The sequence below is a fragment of the Vipera berus genome (assembly GCF_964194415.1).
Source record: "Vipera berus genome assembly, chromosome: 2".
NCBI classification, from domain to species: Eukaryota; Metazoa; Chordata; class Lepidosauria; order Squamata; family Viperidae; genus Vipera; species Vipera berus.
In genome coordinates, this window is record NC_138203.1 from 155,713,532 (window position 1) to 155,737,442 (window position 23,911).

The 23,911-nt window shown below is 46.3% G+C and overlaps 1 protein-coding gene across 3 annotated transcripts in view; it reads left to right on the plus strand.

The window, feature by feature from the left end:
• The window catches only part of AXIN2 (axin 2), a 53,898-nt gene that overhangs the window by 13,052 nt on the left and 16,935 nt on the right, over positions 1 to 23,911 (plus strand). For all 3 annotated transcript variants that reach the window (XM_081318539.1, XM_081318541.1, XM_081318540.1), the window contains exons 3-8: positions 26 to 166; positions 15,286 to 15,388; positions 21,115 to 21,255; positions 21,692 to 22,203; positions 22,446 to 22,637; positions 22,954 to 23,184. In XM_081318539.1, coding sequence (XP_081174665.1) covers positions 26 to 166; positions 15,286 to 15,388; positions 21,115 to 21,255; positions 21,692 to 22,203; positions 22,446 to 22,637; positions 22,954 to 23,184 — 1,320 coding nt within the window. The remainder of the gene's footprint in view (positions 1 to 25; positions 167 to 15,285; positions 15,389 to 21,114; positions 21,256 to 21,691; positions 22,204 to 22,445; positions 22,638 to 22,953; positions 23,185 to 23,911) is intronic.

The window sequence follows — 23,911 nt, forward strand, 5'->3', positions numbered from 1 at the left end:
GCTCTCTGTTTTTGCTCATTTCTAGATCCTTCAAGAGGAATGATCCAGTTCATCCTTATCATGTGAATTCTGGCTACGTCTTTGCTCCTGCTACTAGTGCAAATGACAGTGAAATTTCTAGTGATGCTCTGACTGATGATTCTATGTCAATGACTGACAGCAGCGTGTAAGTATTTCCATCATTAGTATTGGAAAGAAATTTGTAATGTTAAATTTTGCCTTTCTACTAAAAACTGAGCACATGACTGGAACAGAACAGTATTTGCTGCAAAATTAAGATTTAGCTCCACCATTTTCATTGCTTGAGAGGGATTATTATCCAAACTCTCAGACAAGTAACCTTGTTCTCCTGGAAAACCTACACAGTTTGCTTCTGGCCCATGGAACATGTCTGTAAGTTGTCCCTTAGTTGCTGTCTTGTTTCAGGTGTTTTTAGGGCTGTGTGTGCTATCATTAAATAATGACCATGTTCAAAAATAAATTGCTTCCTTTAGGAAGTGCTCTGAGGCTACTGCTGCGCTTCCAAGTATAATTGATCTAAAAGGCTAGTGACCTCTTGTGCCAATATTAGAACTAGAATTAGAGGTTTGGCCTGTTTTCTTTTAGTTTCTCTCTAGAAGGGGAATGGTCTCCTGTGCAAAATCTTAACTGGTGGAGAAAGAAAGAAAGAAAGAAAGAGAAAAAGGAATGAAGAGAGAGAAAGAAAGAAAATAAATTAAAGAAAGAAAGAGGAAAAAGAAAGGGATAGACTAGAATGGAATGGAATGGAATAGAATAGAATAGAATAGAATAGAATAATAACGTTATTGTCACTTTGAATGTACACTAATCGGCATACATTAAAACGAAATTTCATTGCATGCACCTCTCAAAGGGTCATCGCCTTCAACATACACTGCATAAATATGACAGAATAAATAAATGGAAAGGAAAGGGAAAGGGAAAGGAAAGGCTGACTCTTGGTCAGCCTCTAGTCTACATAATCCCTGGTGGTTAAATTGCATTATTACTGGTAGTTCTTTTCTCAAGTTTTATTCTCTCTCCTGCTTTTGAATGAAGGCAGTGCTTTATTATTGAAATATCCCAGGATATTAGAAGGCCATGGTACATTTTGCTGTTGAAAGCAGAAAGAAGTTTTTTAAAAGTTGATTGGTTTTGCTGTAATTAAGGGTTTCTCTACTTCCTGTCATGAGTCAGCTGATGCCCTGGGACTAAGTCTAGAACCCCCCCCTGAGATGGACTGCAGAGTAAACATGCCTTGGGTGGCACTTGTAGGCAGACAGTGTTGATGTTGTGCCTGCTTCTTCATGGAAGCCAACCGTTTATAGGCAGTCCTCCGCTTGTGATCATAATTGAGTCCAAAATTGTTGTTGCTAAGTGAAACTTTCTTAAGTAAGTTTTGCCCCCATTTTACAGCCTTCCTTGCCACAGTTGTGAAGTGAATCACTGCAGTTGTTAAGTTAGTAACACGGTTGTTAAGTGAAACTGGCCTCCCCATTGACTTTGCTTGGCAGAAGGTCACAAAAGGCGATCACATGACCCTGGTACGCTGCCACCCTCATAAATATGAATCAGTTGCCAAGCATCTGAATATGGATCATGTGACCCTGGGGATGCCGCAGCGGTTGTAAGTCTGAAAGATGGTCATACGTCACTTTTTCCACTGCTGCTGTAACTTTGAATGGTCACTCAATGACCACTCAATGGATTGTTGTAAGTTGAGGACTACCTGTATATGACCCCTGGGGACTTTCTCTAATGGGCTCCATTTTTGTTGTGGAACCTCCTTGAAACAATCGTGAAAACTGCCTCTCCCATCTCTTATGGAGCTATAGTGGCCTTGCCTGATCCTAAAGATGATCACCAAGCTGTCTTGCCAGGATGGTGGGCCCATCCTTGTGCATCCATGGAGTTGAGTCATTTTTGGACTAGCAATGGCTCCTTACGGCTGGGATTCTTATAACCTGCTCTTCAGAGCCAGGCCAATTGTAGGGCCTTCTGCAGATGAGAGGCCAGAGTGAGAAAGAGGGGTGGGGGTGGGGGTAGGTGGAGGGGTGAATGAAAGACTTAACTGAATCCCTTTCAGCCTATTGTTCATCTAGGGGAGCTTAGGGAGGATAAGAGGTTAGCAGGCAGCTTTGAAATTGACTTGAACAAGTGAATAGGAGCTCCCCCTAAAGCAAGGCACAAAAGAAAACTGGCCTGTTTGCTCCTGCCATAAGAAGAGCTCCTTCAGGTCATGAGGAGCTTGATTATACCGCTGGGGACCGGGTGAACAGACAAAACGTGGATTTCAGTAGTATCCAGGATGGTTACCTAGCACGAAGGAGCGACTTTTCTTCACCTGCTCCTGCTGCAAAATCCAGCCCAGGTTTTGTGCGTTTGACTTTTCCTTGCACTGGGTGTACAAAAGAGAAACTTGAGCAAAAGCTAGAAGGGGAAAGGGTATTTTCCTGTCCGGGCTGAGGTGGGCTAGGCCAGGGAAGGGATTGGAAAAGGAAAGAAATCCACTGCTAGATTGTGGTAGATTGATTTCCTTTGATGCTGCGGCATGACATCAGCGCCTTCTCCTATAGGTTTTTGTGCATTTGGGTTGTCTCTTGGATGGGAGACGAATGGAGGGAGAGAAGTAGAGATACATGAAGCCAGGGTGAGCTGGGCTGGGGTGTGGTGGCTTTGCTAGAAGGGGAAGACAAATGCACGAAGTGTCTAAATTTGCAGTTAATCTCAAGTATCCTGGCAGACGTTTTGGTTGCCCATGTGCTCTTTTGGTGCCGACCACAAAGCACCTCCAATTTCCATGTCTTGGTTGGAGGGAAGGAAATGGAGAGAAGAAAGAGAGCTGAAAGAGGGAGTGTCTTATTATTTGGTTATATCTTATTTATGGATTTACTTTGAACCCAGGAGAATACTGCTGAGTGAACTTCAAATATTACCTTATCTTACAAACCAGGCTTTTGATGTTGGCGAGATCAGAGGCTGTGCTCCACAGCCATTGCCAAATGAAGATGGGAGTGAATGCATATGCGCCAAAGCCTGAGATTTCAAAAGAAGCAGTAAAACTACATTCAAGTTAGGTCAGGCACATCTAAGTCAAAAGACTAAGATAATTGGCTCAGCTTAAATGGCAGCTGACTGGAAAGGAGACTTCAAAACTAGTGTTTCCCCAGAAAGAGATTGGCTTAGTCCCAGAGTGGTTAGCTAAAATGTTTATAATTAAACTGTGCTCCTCGTTGCCTAAAATTATGCAGTTCTTTATCCTAGACGTGGATTTATACACGCACGCACGCACACGCACACAGAGGCAGGGACAAGGAGGAGAAAGTTAGTGGACTGACATGGTTGTCATCTTGTCCTCTTCCATTGCCCCACTTTTGAGGCCATCAAGCTCTTGTATTTAAAAAGCTTTCAAATATTGCAGCATTGGGCAAATACATTTAGTGTCCCCTCTTCTCAGATCTCCCTCTACTATCAAGAGGCCAAGTGTGGCCTCGATAGGATTCTTCTAGTTGAGGATTATTACAGCCTTATAATAGATTTTCAAGACGGATTTGCAATCAACCCCAACATATTTACCAAACAGGCTTGTTATCTAAAGGTTCGCCTTTTCTGTCTTCCTTGCCTTCATGGCTACCTTATGGAGTCTTCCTTGCTCCTACTTTTCAGATGAGAAACTTGTGGATCCGGTACAAGTTCCACTACCAGTGCATGTGTGGCCGAAAGAAAGCTTGAAACCAAAATAAATATCCAGGGGCAAAATGTATCCTCTCTCCTTTGTGCCTTAATTAGCCTCTTTGGCTACCCTAATTTTAAATTTGAGAAGCAGCTGTCTGTCTCGTTCGCGTGAACACATTATCAATTCTTGCCTTGTTCCAATGCTCTTTTTATTTTAAATATTCAAGAACTAAAATTGCTCAAATCCTCATTAGGATACCCAGTTCTGTTTCTCAGGCTACTAAGGAATGCCCCCCACCTAACATGACACTCACTGAGCCTTTTATTTAAGTTCAATTACCAGCTTGTTCCAAGGTAGAGGCTGTTCTTAAGTGAGCCAGTTCAGAGGATCCCTCTCATTTCTCCAAATGGCTGTGTTGGGGAGTCTTTCAAACACTGGGGAGAATCTGGAGGGGCTACCTGGATGGACGAGGAGCATTGAATTAGGACAAAGTGATTCAGAGACGGCGATAGCTTCATATCACTAAGGTTTCATTAGGGGAGAAGGCCACCTTTTCAACCACCAAGAAATTCCCAAATGAAATACAATGAAGCCAAGTCCAAGTGTTATGGATGAGGATTTCAGTTAGTTAAAAATGTATAATAAAAGTCAGAACAATCTATCGGTGCAAGATGAATCATTAAGCCCCCCCCCTCCCCTGACCTCTATGGCTGCATATCCTGCTGGGCTATCCAATAGCAGGCGAAAAGAATCGGTCTTATATTGAATAATCAGAGATCCTGTGGCTTCCCTATGCGGCGTTTTTTTCCCTAAACTGGAAGAGGTTTTTCATATTTTCAGTCAGAGGCTCTTCCAGGCCCTGTTGTGTGAAAGCATCCAGATTGCCTCACACACATAGCAACTCACACACACTGTATTGTGTGCTACACACTCTTGACTCCCATGTGTTTCCCCTATGGGATTGCTTCGTACTTACTCATGTTGTTTTCCCTCTGACCCCCATTACTAAAACACATCCAATTCTCTGTCCCTAAATGTTCTCATTTGTATTATTTTACCTTAGATTCTTTGCTTTGCTCCATGTCATTGCAATAGGTCTCTCTTGTTTTGGGCTGCATCTACCTCATTTTATATATGTTGTAAAGTTCTGTTGGTCCATGGGATAGTTTTGACAAGCAGCAGCATGAGGGATTCTTAACCGAGGTGCTTTTTTAAGTTGTATGACTTGAAATTGTAAAATTTCGTATCTGGGATTTGGTTAAAAAAATAGTTTCTTCTCTCTCTGCCTCAATATTTTTGCCAGATTTAATAGGTTTGAAAGATTTGAGCTGTCTTCTCTTTCTCTGGTTGAAGAAAACCCTGTGAAATCTTGCTTCAAAAGAGGCAAATGTTATGTGTTCTTCCAGAGGATATCTGGAGTGGCATCTGGTCTGCCATAGACAGATGATGGCTTTTTAATGTCTTGATGTCTTGAGCATGAAGGTTAAAAAGTGTCTGTGATGGTTCACAGTTGTGCAATAGCTTTTGTGGCAGCACAAATACAAATATGGGAAAGGCCTTCCTTGGCTTAATGGTGCTGCCTTTTACTTCCACATCCAATGTAAATTGATATGTGACAGGCTGGTTAATTTAACCCATAGTTCCACTGTGGTCTGGCTCTTAATTCTGGTTTATTTGGAGATCAATTCTGTCATAGTGCAGTCTTAAAAATGCTTTCATGGAAGTAAGCCCTACAAAATCCACAACGTGTGTAACGGGATGTTCCACATTTTCTTAGTGGGAATTCTTGATTTCCTTGAGTTTGTTTCAAGAATTACTTCCATATTAAGTATGCGCTTTATTAAGTGGAATATAGTGGTTAAGGTGTTACACCAGGAGTAAGGGGGAGCACAGTTTTGGTCCACACTCTACTGAAAGAGCTTCTCTGGAGACTTGGATCTAGTTGTTCGTACTCAGCCCAACGTACCTCACAAGGTTGTAATGAGGCGAGCAGCACCATCCTGAGCTCCTTAATGAAAAGTGGGGTATAAATCAAATCAATAAATGTCACAAAAGAATGTGCAACTTTTCAGGTTCCCCAGGACTTTCTATCAAATAAGAAGTTACAAAAAATAGGTCAAGGAAGAAATAAATAGGTCCCAGCTTAGGGCAGGTATTCCAGCCATGCATTCTATTGTTCAAAGCAATTCTTGAAAAGGAATTTCATTTAATTGATTAATTTATACCCACCTGTTCTTTAGAAGCTTAAAGTGGTTTACAGGTATTCCTCAACTTATGACCAGTCCTCATGTTTATGACCGTTGCAGCATCTCCAGGGCCATGGGATGAAAATTGACATGTATTTAAGATATCCTGGGGTCATGTGAATACCTCTGAAAACAAAGCATACCAGCCCTCAGTGCATCCTCTCAATGGACACATCCAGAGGCACTTTCAAGTGGCTGAGAATGGAAATGGAGAAATGAAAATGAAAAGTTTTGATAAGTGCATGTTTGAAGTGTAACATCAAGCAAAATCGAGACAGGTAGTTCTCGACTTTGAAGCATTTCTTTAGGGACCATTTGAAGTTACAGTGGCACTGAAAAAAATGACCCTTGGCCATTTTTACGCTTTCACACTTATGACCGTTGCAGCGTCCTCCATGGTCACATGATTGAAATTCAGGCATTTGGCAATTGGCACGTATTTATGACGGTCCACAGTGTCCTGGGGGCATGTGATCACCTTTTGTGGCCTTCTGACAAGCAAAATCAAAGAGGGAGCCAGATTCACTTAACAACCGTATTCCTAACTTAACAACTGCAGTGATTCACTTAACAACCAGCACAAGAAAGGTCATGAAATGGGGCAAAACGTCCTTAAAACCAAGTTGACCAAGTGCATCAAGCGTGGTGCACGCTAGGAATTATGGAAATTAAATCTAGTTGTGCTCAAGGAGCCCAGAGGGCTCCTAACCCTACAACAAGGAGGTCACAGGGCCGTCAGATGGCATTTTGGAAGAGGAGCCCACTCCGACTCCCCACTTTCCCAGCACAGAAGCAGCCAAATAGATTGGTAATTGACTGTTACCTTAATGTTTCCCTTCCCGGGTGAAGAAAATTGGATGGCAGACTTTGCCTGTCCTTTGCCACTTAAGGGTAGGCTGGCCTGGGGAAGGGAGCTGGCTTTTCCACAAGAGAGGACAGAGGACATCACTGTTGTAACATCACAACAGAAAAGGGCTGTATTCCAGCATTACCCTGAGTGGTTAGAGGAATGTGATGCTGTGGTTGGTGTCAGGTTTCTCCTCTGCAGCCAACTTGGCTAGAAGCATCTCGGCTCTTGAAACATAAATGGGATAATCTCCCACAGAGAAGCATGGGAGATGGGGCATTAAAACCTTGTGCCAAACTCCACTTTCAGGACAAAATTCTGGACCCGTGTTAACAGCTGTATATTATCATGCCATGCCTGAGTCCCCGTCCCACCCCCCCAACCTCCTTTTTTCTCCTGCACAGAGTTTTTTTGGGTTTATTAACTGGCATTGCTTACTACCCGTGGATAAATCATATTGTACATCACAGTTAACAAACCACAATATGCTTGTCTAAGCCAAAGGAAACCATAAATGGCTTTGAGTAATGGCCTGGTTCAGAGACCATGCTAAAACACAGCATTGTATGATGTTGGTTTAGCAATTGCAGATCATAGTTCACAGTACCAATACACCATTTACTTACTTATTTATTTATTTATTTATTTATTTATTTATTTATTTATTTATTTATTTATTTATTTATTTACATATTTCTACTGTAGCAGAATTTTAAAAAAATGTTGGTGGCTCTCATAGAATAAATAGTACAGGTAAAATATTGACAGTACCAGCTAAAAGCCAGAAATAAATAGGGAATAATAATAGGCATCTTAACTTTTACATGTATGTTATAACAAAGTGAAATAACAGGACAGGGTCAGATCCTGTTGCACTCATACTGTACTCACCTAACAAACTGAACTATAAGCCCATCAGGTTAGTGTTATGTGCTGTATCAACTCTGCCATTATGGTTAGTTTTCAGTGCTGTGCAAACCCAATACAAACATAAAGCTAATCCATGGATATGAGCTTTCAAAAAAGTACATTCTTTCTGAAGTGCTTGAAAACAGTAACAGAAGCATGATGTGGTAGAAGATGAATAGCTTAATGATTACAAATAAAAACAAATATATGCACCTTGAGGTTGAACTCTGGAATCCTTGATGCTCTCTGAGCAAGATAGCTTTCTTGCAGATGTTTCATTACCCAGCTAGGTAATGCCTCCACTGTAATGTTTACAATTTATTTTAAAAGCATGAAAAGTTTTATGAATGTGAACAGCACAGATAACTCACTCAGTTCACTAACAATATCAGCTGGCATTCTCTTCCATTCACATTAAGAGTCTTAGCAAGTAAGTCTCTCTTCTGTACCACATAGGAAGAGAAACGGAAAAATAAGCAAAAAAACTAAACAAATCACGGACTGGATTAGCATGATGAGTGAATTCAGTAAACTGTAGTTTGCTGCTATGACTGAATTTGCAGTCTACTCCCAGGAGTTTTATTCTGTGGAGAAATGGACTTATTTATTTATTTTATTTTATTTTAATTCCATTTATATCCCGCCCTTCTCCGAAGACTCAGGGCGGCTTACAAGCTTAGCAGTAGCCTTCATTCTATGTATATGCCTGCTTATTAGGGCTCCCCCCCCCCCCCGCAAGCGGAATTATTACAAAGTCAGCTTAATTGCCCCCAACAATCTGGGTCCTCATTTTACCTACCTGGGAAGGATGGAAGGCTGAGTCAACCTTGAGCCTGGTGGGATGCGAACCTGCACTAATTGCAGGCAGCTGGTGTTACTTAAGGAGGCATTAGCCCACTGCTCCACCAAGGCTCTATACTTGCCAAACTAAAGGCTAGGCAAAAGAGAGAAGTGGTTCAAAAGCATGATTGGCCACCCAGAATAGGAAGTTGTCCTCTGCTGGGGGTTTTCAAACAAAGGTTGGATGGTCATCTTTCAAGGATGCTGCTGGGGATACTGCACTGGGCCAAGGGTTGGACCAAACAGTCACTTAAGGTCCCTTCCAACTATGTGATTTGCATGTTGTACATTTAGAAGCTCTCGTTGCATTGCATGTTCTTCAGAGGACTTACTGCCTTCTACTGTATTTGAGATGATGCCACCTGCCTTCAGCTTGGTTTTACCTGTTTCTTGGAGGCAAATGGAACTGCAAATGCGTTAAAAATATTGCCCTGTCCACAACCAACTGTACCCAACGTATCATATTTGAAGCAGAGGTATTCTGAGGAAAAGAGATCCCCAAGTTTGAGGAAAGATCTTGCCTTTCTATATCCTCTGTGCTAGCCAAATTAAGTTTATAGTTTGGACAATATTGGCATGAGATCAATATCAAATTGCAATAGGCCTCTTCCTGTATTTGGCCTGGTGATCCTGTGATTTCCTGTTGGTGATGACACCAACCAGGGTGGCTTTCTTTAGAATCATGGTGCATAAAAATTAAATCACTTCAGTCACATTTCTGGGAAGGAGGTTATATGAAGACTGCAGGCCCGTTCAATAAGTATTTCCATATAATGATTTTACTCTGGTGGTTTTCAGTTTTTTCTTTAGAAGACTGAAAAGAAGGAACATTTTGTCTTTATCTCAGACAGAACGTTGTGAGTTCTGAAGTCATTCACACAGACCACAAATCCCTCCATGAACTTTTATTGTGAAGCAGGAGAATGAGTTGGATTAGGGACTGTTTTTTTTCCTTTTTGCATGATCACTGAGCAAACTCCCCAATTTTCCTATAACCTCCTAACACATTATTACTTTATACCTCTCAGCATGGTAAATACAGTCCATTTTCCTTTAAGTCCTTTCTCTTAAAGCTGAAAGATACAGAAGTTATATAGACTCCAGTCCTGGTTCATAGATTTGCTCAAATCTATGCATCTCTGAGAATCAGATGCTCTGCATAGACAAAAAGGTCATGGTTCCCTTTGGGGGGAAGGGACAGGATTTGAATATATGCAGGTTTGGATGATGGACCATTATTAAGACAGGAATTGCTTCAGAATGAGATACTGGGATTCAGTGCTTTCTCAGGTGTGGTTTGGGAACTGCTGGAGATCCATAAGGGAAATATAGGTGGTCCCTGGTGCAGCACAAAATAATTTTTAATAATGGACCATTGGTCTTGCTCAAAATCTCACAAGGTTACACAATAAACTTTTAGTAGTAATTTTAAAGCTGGGCTCCTAGGGAGTCAACTGAGAAAGAGACTCACATTTGCTAAGTTCTGATCCCTTATTCATGTGATGATCCTCAGATGCCTTTGGGCATGATCATGGTCATTATAAAGGAAAAGACTGAGTATGCCTGACCTTATTAAAATCTTCTAAACCAGAATCCTCTGCCATTTTGCTCTCCAGCCATGTTGAGATTTACAGCTCTTAGAAACTCAACCAGGATGAGAACTACAGTCTCAACCAGAGGCAAGGATCCCATTGAATGTTTGCCCAAATCGGTGTAAACTTTGTGGCAGTACCTGGCCTGGAAAAGTTGCCAGTGGCTCAAGGACAATATGTACCTCCCAACCAATTCTGCAGATTGGGGCTCAAAACATACTTTCCCAAAGACAAGCCATTTTCCCCCCCATCTGACTTGTTTTACCAACAGGTCCTTGCAATCAATTAGTTTCCAAACATTCTCAGAATGGGTGGCTATGGCAGTGCAGACATGTTCATTTATACTGAAACAAATGCAGTTGGATTTAATTGGATTTACACATGTTGCCTTTAAAAACCATCTGTTTATATTATCTGTGTTAAGGAATAAAAGATTAGGAGGTTTCATAATAAAGATTTTAGCTTTTTCCATTCTTCATATTGAAATAATCAACACTGGAGTATTCACAATAGCACCCTGAATGACAGCATAATTTTTGACCTCCATGACTGGGGGCTTACAAATTTGAATGGAGCCTACAACAACCCCCCCCCCTTTCCATGTGTGTGTGTGTGTGTGTGTGTGTGTAATCACTTCCTTCTTCTTTCAAAGGTTTTTAAAGTTGCATAAAATATTTATTGATTTATCCTACCATTTGTTCATTATGCTTACATACAGTATGTATATAATATAGAGCCAAGGTGATGAAATAGTTAATAGAGATAGTCCTCAATTTACAACTATTTGTTCAGTGCCCATTCAAAGTTACAATAGCACTGAAAAAATGCTTTATGATCATTTTTTACATGTACGACCAATGCAGCATCCCCATGGTCATGTGATCAAAATTCGGATGCTTGGCAACTGATATGCATTTATGACAGTCGCAGTGTCCCAGGGTTACATGATTCCCTTTTGCAACCTTCTGATAGGCAAAGTCAATGGGGAGGCCAGATTCACTTACCGTATATACTTGAGTATAAGCCGAATTTTTCAGCCCACTTTTTGGGCTGAAAAATTCCACTTCGGCTTATACTCCAGTCAACAAAAAAACTTACCGAGGACTTGTGCGCGGCCGAGGCTTTGGTGCTTCCGGGATCGCCCGCACCTCTCCCAAGCCACCGCCGTCCGAGACCTGCCGAAGTTTGGGGAGGTTTGGGGAGGTGCGCGCGCACCTCCCCAAACTCCGCGCCTTGCCTGCCTGCTTCTTTCCGCAGCGGAAAGAAGCAGGCAGGCAGGGCGCGGAGGAACGGAGACTTGCCGACGTTTGGGGAGGTTTGGGCGCCTCCCCAAACCTCGGCAGGTCTCCGTTCCTCCGCGCAGACCTGCCGACGTTTGGGGAGGTTTGGGCGCCTCCCCAAACCTCCCCAAACCTCGGCAGGTCTCCGTTCCTCCTGCCGACCTTTGGGGAGGTTTGGGCGCCTCCCCAAACCTCCCCAAACCTCGGCAGGTCTCCGTTCCTCCTGCCGACCTTTGGGGAGGTTTGGGCGCCTCCCCAAACCTCCCCAAACCTCGGCAGGTCTCCGTTCCTCCTGCCGACCTTTGGGGAGGTTTGGGCGCCTCCCCAAACCTCCCCAGGTCTCCGTTCCTCCGCGCAGACCTGCCGACGTTTGGGAAGGTTTGGGCGCCTCCCCAAACCTCCCCAGGTCTCCGTTCCTGTTTGGGGAGGTTTGGGCGCCTCCCCAAACCTCGGCAGGTCTCCGTTCTTCCTGCCGACCTTTGGGGAGGTTTGGGCGCCTCCCCAAACCTCCCCAAACCTCGGCAGGTCTCCGTTCCTGTTTGGGGAGGTTTGGGCGCCTCCCCAAACCTCCCCAAACCTCGGCAGGTCTCCGTTCCTCCGCGCAGACCTGCCGACGTTTGGGGAGGTTTGGGCGCCTCCCCAAACCTCCCCAAACCTCGGCAGGTCTCCGTTCCTGTTTGGGGAGGTTTGGGCGCCTCCCCAAACCTCGGCAGGTCTCCGTTCCTCCGCGCAGACCTGCCGACCTTTGGGGAGGTTTGGGCGCCTCCCCAAACGTCCCCAAACCTCGGCAGGTCTCCGTTCCTGTTTGGGGAGGTTTGGGCGCCTCCCCAAACCTCCCCAAACCTCGGCAGGTCTCCGTTCCTCCGCGCAGACCTGCCGACCTTTGGGGAGGTTTGGGCGCCTCCCCAAACGTCCCCAAACCTCGGCAGGTCTCCGTTCCTGTTTGGGGAGGTTTGGGCGCCTCCCCAAACCTCCCCAAACCTCGGCAGGTCTCCGTTCCTCCGCGCAGACCTGCCGACGTTTGGGGAGGTTTGGGCGCCTCCCCAAACCTCCCCAAACCTCGGCAGGTCTCCGTTCCTGTTTGGGGAGGTTTGGGCGCCTCCCCAAACCTCCCCAAACCTCGACAGGTCTCCGTTCCTCCGCGCAGACCTGCCGACCTTTGGGGAGGTTTGGGCGCCTCCCAAAACCTCCCCAAACCTCGGCAGGTCTCCGTTCTTCCTGCCGACCTTTGGGGAGGTTTGGGCGCCTCCCCAAACCTCCCCAAACGTCGGCAGGTCTGCGCGGAGGAACGGAGACCTGCCGAGGTTTGGGGAGGTTTGGGGAGGCGCCCAAACCTCCCCAAACAGGAACGGAGACCTGCCGAGGTTTGGGGAGGCGCCCAAACCTCCCCAAAGGTCGGCAGGTCTGCGCGGAGGAACGGAGACCTGCCGAGGTTTGGGGAGGCGCCCAAACCTCCCCAAAGGTCGGCAGGAGGAACGGAGACCTGCCGAGGTTTGGGGAGGTTTGGGGAGGCGCCCAAACCTCCCCAAAGGTCGGCAGGAGGAACGGAGACCTGCCGAGGTTTGGGGAGGTTTGGGGAGGCGCCCAAACCTCCCCAAACAGGAACGGAGACCTGGGGAGGTTTGGGGAGGCGCCCAAACCTCCCCAAAGGTCGGCAGGTCTGCGCGGAGGAACGGAGACCTGCAGAGGTTTGGGGAGGTTTGGGGAGGCGCCCAAACCTCCCCAAAGGTCGGCAGGAGGAACGGAGACCTGCCGAGGTTTGGGGAGGTTTGGGGAGGCGCCCAAACCTCCCCAAAGGTCGGCAGGAGGAACGGAGACCTGCCGAGGTTTGGGGAGGCGCCCAAACCTCCCCAAAGGTCGGCAGGAGGAACGGAGACCTGCCGAGGTTTGGGGAGGTTTGGGGAGGCGCCCAAACCTCCCCAAAGGTCGGCAGGAGGAACGGAGACCTGCCGAGGTTTGGGGAGGTTTGGGGAGGCGCCCAAACCTCCCCAAAGGTCGGCAGGTCTGCGCGGAGGAACGGAGACCTGCCGAGGTTTGGGGAGGTTTGGGGAGGCGCCCAAACCTCCCCAAAGGTCGGCAGGAGGAACGGAGACCTGCCGAGGTTTGGGGAGGTTTGGGGAGGCGCCCAAACCTCCCCAAAGGTCGGCAGGAGGAACGGAGACCTGCCGAGGTTTGGGGAGGCGCCCAAACCTCCCCAAAGGTCGGCAGGTCTGCGCGGAGGAACGGAGACCTGCAGAGGTTTGGGGAGGTTTGGGGAGGCGCCCAAACCTCCCCAAAGGTCGGCAGGAGGAACGGAGACCTGCCGAGGTTTGGGGAGGTTTGGGGAGGCGCCCAAACCTCCCCAAAGGTCGGCAGGAGGAACGGAGACCTGCCGACGTTTGGGGAGGTTTGGGGAGGCGCCCAAACCTCCCCAAAGGTCGGCAGGAGGAACGGAGACCTGCCGACGAGCCTTGGCCACACAGGGTATTCCTGTGTATTCAGGCTTGCAAAATGGCGGATCGAGCCTCTGCTGGCGGCAGAGGCTTGCAGAACGGCGGATCGGCTTATACTCGAGTCAATAACTTTTTCCAGTTTTTGGGGGTGAAATTGGGGGTCTCGGCTTATACTCGAGTCGGCTTATACTCAAGTATATACGGTAACAACCACGTTACTAGCATAACAATTGCATTGATTCACTTATCAACTATGGCACAAAGGTCATAACATGGGGCAAAGGTCACTTAACAAATGTCTTGCTTAGCAATGGAAATTTTGGGACTCCCTTGTGGTCATAAGTTGAGGATCACCTGTATGTTGGACTAGGGCTAGAGAAACCCAAATTCAAGTCTTCTGTCAATCATGGAAGCCGGTGGGTGACCTTGAACTGGTTATTGTCTCTCAACTTAATCACAACCTCATAGGGTGATTATTAAAGAGGAAAAATGGAGAACTGCATCTATTGCCCTGAGCTTCTAGAGAAAGTTTATTTATATCTTACAAATAAATATTCTATGTGTACATAAAGTTTCTAGATATTTGTGTGTGTGTGTGTGTGTGTGTGTGTGTATCCTTGCATGCTCATATCTGTCTCTCAATCCATCAGTGTTCATGCATTCAAGCACTAAGTGTAAAAACTAGTTCATAAGTTTAGGGAACTGTTTTCCTTCTCTCTGAAAATAATGAAAGCGAAAAGGTGAGTGGAGAGTAACTTGACTATTCTAAAAACATTCCATGTCTTCATTTGAAGATTCCTATTTTTAGAGCTCTGGATGCCTTTCTAAAAGGCTATAGATTACACTGGCTTTTCCTACAGGGACAATTTACGTTAAAGTACTTGGCATTTCAGACTGCACCACTGGAAAAACCTGTAATATTGCATGTAGGAAGGGACAGAAGTCCCATCAATCAATCCCTGCTGCTGCTTTTTCTATTTTAACCATAGCGTTAGACTGGGATGTAAGCAAAAACAGGGATTTTCACCTTGAATTGTGACTTTAAGAAACCGCTCACATTTAAAGTCAAGGAAAAAATAATAATAGAGAGAGGGGAAGAAAGCCTTAGCAACCAGGTTCCAGGGTCTAACAAAGAGAGACAAGTTCTTCTTTTACCTGCAGAATGCTTTTTCCCCCCCTCGTAGAAAAACATTTATAGCTCAGTTGAATTTAAATAGGGAAGAAGAAAAAACAGAGGTTGGCTTGGAAGTCTGAAAGCTTGGCTTCTGCTTATAAATCCAGTTCTGGTCTGTGTGGGGCCTTCTATAAAAGAAAAAAAAATCTTTCTCCCTCTCTCAGCATCTATGTAATGGAAGGCTGTTAGCCTCTCATTAAAAGAAAAACAACAAAACACTGGCTCTTGATGCAGCTGAATACTTACAAACTAAACCTAATATTATAATTATTTCTTTTCTCATGTCTAGTGATGGGATCCCTCCTTACAGAATCGGGAGCAAGAAGCATCTCCAGAGGGAAATGCATCGCAGCGTCAAGGCCAACGGGCAGGTTTCTCTACCTCACTTTCCAGTAAGTATTTTTGGGGTTGACGAAGCATTTTAAAATCATGCTTTTATGTGATCCATAGATGAATTAATTCAAAGGTTGCCTAGGTCTAGGATGTTGATGGATAGTTTTTAATGCCTCGACATATAGCCATTTGTTTAGCAAACCATTCGGAGTTACATCGGCAATGAAAAAAGTGATTTAAGATCCTCATGCTTACGACTCTCACCATCACGTGATCAAAATTTGGGACACTTGGCAACTGAGGACCCAGATTTTTGGGGGCAATTAAGCTGACTTTGTAATAATGCTGCTTGGGGTGTGTGTGAAAGCCCTAATAAGCAGGCATATACATAGAATGAAGGCTACTGCTAAGCTTGTCAGCCGCCCTGAGTCTTCGGAGAAGGGCGGGATATAAATGGAATTAAAATAAAAATAAAATAAAAACTGCCCAATGCATTTACAACAGTGTTGCAGCGTCCCAGGGTCACGTGAATGCTTATTTGCGACCTTCCCAGTCAGCTTCCAAGAAAAATCAATGGGGGATTCACTTAACAGCCATGTGATTCACTTAACAACTGCAGCTAAGCAACCATGGCAACAAAGGTCATGAAATCAGGCACAACCCACTTAACAGCCACAATGTTTGCCGATGGAAATTCGGGTCCCAATTGCAGTCGTAAGCCGAGGACTAGCCGTCATACCATTTTTTAATCTGTTTGTACTGGACTTTATCCACTTGCCTTTGATCCAGAGTCCTCCAGAAGGGAGGTAGGCTGTAAATATTGTTGAATAAAGAATGGCAGAGATTGTGATTCACTGTTTGTCAGGAAAACAGGAAAGACAATTTCCTAAAACGATAAAATAGTTAGCATTCTTTTCCTCTTCCCACCAGGTTTTACTAACGTTGCTGAGATAATTCGGATTTGTGTGATTTGCTACAGAGAAGTTTCGCTCTGGAGGATGTTGGCCCAAGTGCTACTTAAAGTATACCAGATCTAGGAATCTCCTCTGTGCTAGGCCAGCCTTTTGGGCACCGAGCCCTGATGTGGGGGGTTGACAATCCCATCCTGCACCCCTTTCTGACGACTGCTTCTTTTCTCTCCGGTTTGAGAGGGTGGGATAAAGAGAAATTAGGGCAACAGATCTGTAATATGGGCAGTGGTGGGATTCAGACATGTGAACAACCGGTTCTCTGTGTGGATGCCGCTTCTGGAAGTCCATTCTGGGCCTGGGCAACAAAAAATTAGCTACCGGTTCTGCCAAAGTGGTGCGAGCCGGCTGAATCCCACCACTGAATATGGGTGGTCCTCAACTTAATGACCACACTTGAGCCCAAAATTTCCATTGCTAAGCAAGACAATTACCGTATATACTTGAGTATAAGCCGACTCGAGTATAAGCCGAGACCCCCAATTTCACCCCCAAAAACTGGAAAAAGTTGTTGACTCGAGTATAAGCCGATCCGCCGTTCTGCAAGCCTCTGCCGCCAGCAGAGGCTCGATCCGCCATTTTGCAAGCCTGAATACACAGGAATACCCTGTGTGGCCGCGGCTCTCGGGGAAGCCCTGGCTGTCAGCTTCCTCGCTCCACGCTGCCATTCGGGGCCCGCGCGTTCCCCGGGCAAATCGCGGCGCCCAGCAGGCGAGGAAACACGCCCGCTCCAGTCGCCCCCCCCTTCCCTCAGGAGACGCGAAGCAAGTGACCGCCCAGAGCTTACCGAGGACTTGCTTCGGTGCTTCCAGGATCGCGCGCACCTCTCCCAAGCCGCCGCCGTCCGGAGACCTGCCGAAGTTTGGGGAGGTTTGGGGAGGTGCGCGCGCACCTCCCCAAACCTCCCCAAACGTCGGCAGGTCTCCGGACCTCTGCGCCCTGCCTGCCTGCTTCTTTCCGCAGCGGAAAGAAGCAGGCAGGCAGGGCGCGGAGGAACGGAGACCCGGCGACGTTTGGGGAGGTTTGGGCGCCTCCCCAAACGTCGCCGGGTCTCCGTTCCTCCGCGCCCTGCCTGCCTGCTTCTTTCCGCTGCGGAAAGAAGCAGGCAGGCAGGGCGCGGAGGAACGGAGACCTGCCGACGTTTGGGGAGGTTTGGGCGCCTCCCCAAACCTCCCCAAACGTCGCCGGGTCTCCGTTCCTCCGCGCCCTGCCTGCCTGCTTCTTTCCGCTGCGGAAAGAAGCAGGCAGGCAGGGCGCGGAGGTCCGGAGACCTGCCGACGTTTGGGGAGGTTTGGGGAGGTGCGCGCGCACCTCCCCAAACCTCCCCAAACTTCGGCAGGTCTCCGGACGGCGGTGGCTTGGGAGAGGTGTGCGCGATCCCGGAAGCACCAAAGCCTCGGCCGCGCACAAGTCCTCGGTAAGTTTTTTTTGTTGACTGGAGTATAAGCCGAAGTGGAATTTTTCAGCCCAAAAAGTGGGCTGAAAAATTCGGCTTATACTCAAGTATATACGGTAAGTGAGTTTTGCCCTATTTTGTGACTTTTCTTGCCACAATAGCTAAGTGAGTCACTGCAGTTGTTATGTTAGTAACATGGTTGTTGATTGAATCTGGCTCCCCTATTGACTTTGCTTGTCAGAGGGTCGCAAAAGGCGATCACATGACTCCGCAGGACACTGCAACCATCATAAATACACGCCGGTTGTCAAGCATCCGAATTTTGATCATGTGACCGCAGGAATGTCAAAACAGTCGTGTGAAAAACAGGCATAAGTCACTTTTTAACTGCCGTTGTGACTTTGAACGGTCACTAAACAAATGGTTGTAAGTCGAGGACTACCTGTAACTCTGTGTAAGTGGACTTCCATGGAATACAACATAAGAATTCTTAAAAAAAAAAAGAGAGAGAGAGAGAGATACTTTCCAAAGAGATTCCCAGTTGGTTTAGAAATTCTTCCTGGTATTTGGACCTGAAAGTTTTCCTTTCCACTTTTCCTCTTTTCTCTTTTTAGAGATATGGAGAGCAACTGCAGGGGAGGTTTAGAATCTGCCCTAAGATGAGATCAATGAAAACATGACTTGGATTCCTGACCCAGCTTGGGAGTTTCTGGAAGCATCTGGCTAGCAGCTATTAGCGGGGAAATGTTGGTCTGATTGTTGGCTGAATCCGCCAGATGGCTTAGAGTAGATGATACGTTCCAAGATTCCTAGCCAAAGGCTGGCCTGGATGATCCCTTTCCTGAAGGCTCTGTGTCTGACATGAGACTAGCTTGCGTGTGTGTGTCAGTCATGGATAGATGATTGGTAGAACTGGGCTTGTTTTGTCCTGCTTATTTGCTGCTGCAGGACTGTTCTAAATGCCGGCTTCCTCTCTCTGTTAAACCATGTGATAGATCAGCTTGAGGGTGGTAAGAGAAAGAGGGGGGAAAAATCCTCTTGAATCTCACTGTGAACTTCCACAGCTGCTTTGTTTTATTTTAGGGGTTTTTTTTCCCCTTAATGCTTTTCATTTGTTGTTCTGCTTTGGGATGTCAAAGAGTGAGAAACGCACCAGGAGGAATTATGTTCTCATTGAAGTCACTGAGCGTTCTGCTATTTGTTTAAGCAGAGCCAGGATTTCTCCCCCCTGTTAGCAACTGTTAGGCAGGAAATAGATTTTCCAGGTCCATCAAAGGAAAAACGATATTTGTACCAAAATGTCTCCCCTCACCTCCAATTCTGCCCCCATCCTAGATCTTCTTGCTTGTTGGCTTCCATGCAAGCAGTTAATCTAATAGTGCTTGTTTGGAAATTTGAGTTCTTTTCTCATCTAAAGTATAGAGGATTTTAGGGTGATATGCTGTAATTCATGTGGTGCAGCTTTCTTTAGCATAGTGTGTTCTAAATATGTTGGCCTAGAGCTCCATCATCAATCATCTCCAGACAATATGGCAAATTGGCTGCAGCTCCCATTATCTCCAGTCAATGCATGAAATTGAGAGAGGTGGGCTAGGGCAGCCCCTGTGCTTGGAGGACACCAAGTTGAAGGTGTCAGTTGGAGTAAATAATGTTCAACTTGGTGTAAGTTGTTACATAGACAAGTACAAACTGGAGGCTTTTAAGAAGAGGTTGGACAGCCATTTGTCTGAAACAGTATAGGGTCACCTGCTAGAGCAGAGGGACGTACTAGAAGACTTCCAAGGTCCCTTCCAGCTCTGATGAAGTTCTGTGTTCTAAACTTACCTTGTGATTAACGTAAGCAAATTCAACTTCCTGTTCTCTTAAGCGATGAGAAATCCCAGGTGAAATATGTCTCTGAGATGGATGGATCCAGAGATGGATGGATCTTTGGTGCTCTCTGAGCTTGGTTGTTTTCTTGCAGATGTTTCATTAGCCGAACTAGGTAATATCATCAGTGCTAGTCTATGGCACTAACACTGATGCTGTTAGCTAGTTGGGTAATGAAACGTCTGCAAGAAAACAACCAAGCTCAGAGAGCACCAAGGACCTCCACTTCAACCCTAGAGCTACAAATATTTTCCCTTATTGGTGTCTAGGGTCTGCATGTCCCCATGTATTTATTTATTGGTATGTTTATTGTATTTTCTTCTGCTTCTACCATTAAAAAAAAGTTCTCTATAGCTTCTGCTTGCAAATTAGATTATTTTGTCCTGGGGCGTGCAAATCGACTTTCTCTGTAAGGCAGTGCTTTGATCAGGGAGCTGAATAGAGCCAGCTTGTGTAAGAGTGACAATTTCCCGCAGAGTTGCCTTTTTCTTCCCTCGCATCATTTCTGAAGCTAAGTGGTTACCAGAGAGAGAGAGGCCCTACCTCACCTCATGGGCAGCCTGTGAAAGCCTTGGCAGTTCAGCTCCCCCCCCCCCCTTTAAAAAAATAAAAAACAAAAAATGCCCCAAACAAAAAAAAACATTATGTTTATGTTTGTGTATCCACAACTGGAGGGCGAAGAAGGCAAGAAATGGGAGTGATTGTGGGGAGATGAGAGGAGGATGGGGTGGGAGGGGGCCTTTCCCCCTCCCTCCTTCATTGCTTCTTTCGGCAGAGATTTTTGCTTGCCTTTTCATATTTCAGCCTTGATTTGGAGGTGCTGCGTTTTCCCTTGATAGATCTGCTGGAGGCAGCCAGGCGCAGCAGTGTAGCGCCGTTTGCCCCTAGCAGCTTCCTTCATTTTCTGTACAAAGAGATGGAGGGCAGGGAGGGGGGAGAAGAACAGAGGGAGAGAGAGGGAGAAAGATCCAGGACACTGTTGAGACAACACTACCTCAAAGGTGCCCAGTGTGTAGCCAGGAAATAAATTACCAGCCCTTCTCTGATCTGCCACCATTTGACTCCTTTTCTTTCCCTCCCTCCCTCCCTCCTCCGCTCCCTTCCCTTTTTCTCCCCCGTCTTATTTTTATTTTAATTTCCAACTCCTTTCTGTTTATACTCCACTTTTATTCCTTGAGTTAAAGTCTCTCTCCCCCTCCTGCCTCTGAGTTTTCCATTTGATGTTTGACAACAGTCTTTGAAGATTTTCTACTTCAGAGTAGCTACTGATGGGCTGGTTGTACTACAGAGAGAACAAGCAGGGTTCCTCGGAGTGCGACCAACTGCTCCTGCCGAAGGCAAACGCTATTGGGGAAGATGTCACTCCATGAGGCCACAGCACTTGCTCATAAAAATCCAAAGCAGACCATGCCTAGTTGCGGTCGTCTTTTCATCCAAACATGGAGACACAACAAGCTGAACGGAGCCAGCCAGCCTGCTCCTCGAGCTGAGCTGCTTTTGCTCGCGCTGCCTGTTAAACTTGGCTTATTGTCTCTGTCCCGGCTCTGTGCAGAGAACCCACCGGCTCCCCAAGGAAATGACCCCTGTGGAACCCGCCACCTTCGCTGCCGAGCTCATCTCTCGGTTGGAAAAGCTCAAGCGAGAACAAGAGACCATGGATTGCTTGGAAGAGAGGCTGCAGCAAATCACAGAGGTAGGGATCTGACATTCCCCCCCCCCTTTGCATGGGTTCCTGCTTGGTGGCTCCCCCTTTGCTGAAGGGGAGGCTGGGCGAGAGGACGGGAGGGAAGAAGGAGGCATGAGAGAGGGAGAGGGGGAGAGAGAGAGAGAGAGAGAATATCTTGGCTCAGGTCATCCTTCCATGAAGAAGGAGGGCCAGGTGTGGAGACGCATTACAGTCACACAAGCTGGTGAAACCAGAGCAAAACCGCTGTGTCTCTTTGCTGCCAGCTGAAGTCTCTTGGGGGTGTGCATGCTGGTGCCTGAAATTGTGTCAGTATCTATATGTCTAAGCACTGACCCCAGATGCCTGCCGCGGGGCAGGAATGCATAATGTCTGAAGAGCTTAGGAGGACTTCTCATTGAGCTCTGCTGATTGAGTCATTGTCCTTCACGTTTTTGTCCTGAAGGATGACGAAAAGGAGATCACTGACACGCCTGTCGCTGCCCAGGGCAACCGAGAGCTTGTAGCCCTGCAACATCAGCAGCATCCCCTCACGCTCCTTCCCGCCGGCAGCTACGAAGACGATCCTCAGGCCATTCTGGACGACCACCTGTCCCGCGTGCTTAAGACCCCCGGGTGTCAGTCTCCTGGCATGGGGCGGCATAGTCCTCGTGCTCGTTCCCCCGACCGACTCCCGGGGGGCAAGTTCCTGTTAGCCACCCCAGGCAAGACTGCTGTGCCCACGGCTTCTTGTGCTCTTCTCAGCAAAGGATTTATCACCAAGCAGACCACCAAGCATGTTCACCATCACTACATCCACCACCACACCATCCCCAAAACGAAAGAGCAGATAGAAGCTGAGGCAGCCCAGCGGGTGCAATGCTTGTGTGCCGGGGGCAGTGATTATTACTGCTATCCTAAATGTAGAGGACACACGAAGGGGGCGGATCTTCCTGTCACTCAGCTGGAGCCATTTAGGTGAGTTTCCTCTTGGGGAAGAGTTCTAATGGCTTGGGGTGGTTGGGATTGGCCCACACCTTGGGAATTGTCCCTGTTTGTCTAACAGCTGAGGGACTGCAATGGTGCAATGAGGGGAGAGTGGAGATGGGAAAAAGGAAGGAGAAGCTCGTTCAACTGTGGCATGAGGTTTTAGCAGAACTGTTGCTGTGTAATGACTAGCCACAAGAGTCTAAGTGTTGTTCTTCTCTCTCCGATGGAAGCCTCAGCAGAACTGGGACCCTTCCCAAAAGGAACTGTAAGCTCCAGGATGGCCTGGTCCTGCCAGGTGGAGAAGGAGGTGGTCTTCCTGCCCCACCAGGCATACCGCTACCCAGTGGGGAAGCCGATCGCTCCCAGAACGTCTGGCAGTGGATGTTGGAGAGTGAAAGACAATCTAAGCACAAGCCCCATAGGTAAATATCAGCTGTCTGCAACACTCTTGCTCCTGGTAAATATTTATCTATTACAGAGCTGTCTATTTTTACAATCACTAAAAACAAATGAAGCTCTTTTGCTCCTCTGGTTTAATATGAAAGCTGTTCCGCGGAACCAGAAAAACCACAAAAATGTCATGTTTTTGGCAAAAAAAAATCCCTTTTCATGTTATGACAGACTTTTTTTCCTCCCTTTTTTTCTTCTCATCAAGAATGCACTGAACAGAAGCTGCTATGAAAGGCTCATATTTTAGCTTTTTTAACCTTGCCCCTTTGGTCCCTTGTCTTTTTCCAGCACGCAAAACACAAAGAAGGCCTACAATTCTGACTCTGCCAGAGGTGCATCTGGGGAGCGGCCAGCCCGCCACCACCAGTGGGGCAACAGCAGCCACCCACGGGCTGTGCAGCCTGCCCACCCCTTTGTCCAGGACCCTGCCATGCCTCCACTTACTCCACCCAACACACTGGCCCAGCTGGAGGAAGCTTGCCGCCGGCTAGCTGAGGTGTCCAAGCCACAGAAACAACGGTAACTTCCCACAGATTGGGGTGTCAAAGCAGAAGGGTTGATGGGTTGATGTCTGCTAAAAGCAATCCAGTCCCTGTTGAAGAGAGACTAGGTTGAATATTCTGGAACAGACCTGTAAAAGCCACAAAAGCATCTGCAAACAGAATCTTTTCAAATTCTCTATTGTGTTGCTCAGGGCAAAAGTGTAGAGTCAGATTAAATGTTTAACAGTGATCAGCTAGAACACTGGGAAGTAGGAGGTCAGATTCATAAAGCCTCTTTATCCTCAGGAGAGATTTTAATTGATTTATGGGTGTTTGTGTATTGGTTTGATACTTCTAAGCTCTGAGTAACATACAATTCCCCAAATCTGTAACTTGGTTAAAATAGACAAGTAGGCTAATAAAATTTGGATTGAAAGATAAGGATCCATATTTGGCCCAACTCTTCACTTTTATTTTTAAGATATTTTTGAAAGATGAAACAAAAGAGCTGAAACTGGCTTCATTTTAGGAGTTACTTTTTGGCTTGCTCAAGTTGGTGCCTTGGCTTATTTATTTATTAAATTGATATGTTGCCTATCTCACTATCAAGCGATTCTTAGGTTTTGGAATAGTCATCATCTCAGCCTTATTACCTATAAACTGTAATCTCTCTAGTCAAAGCAATTCGAATCTTCCAGTTTAACCTTCTTTGGTTGGTTTCTTTAATGAATGCTTCTGAAACAGACACCAGTTAAGTGGTTGTA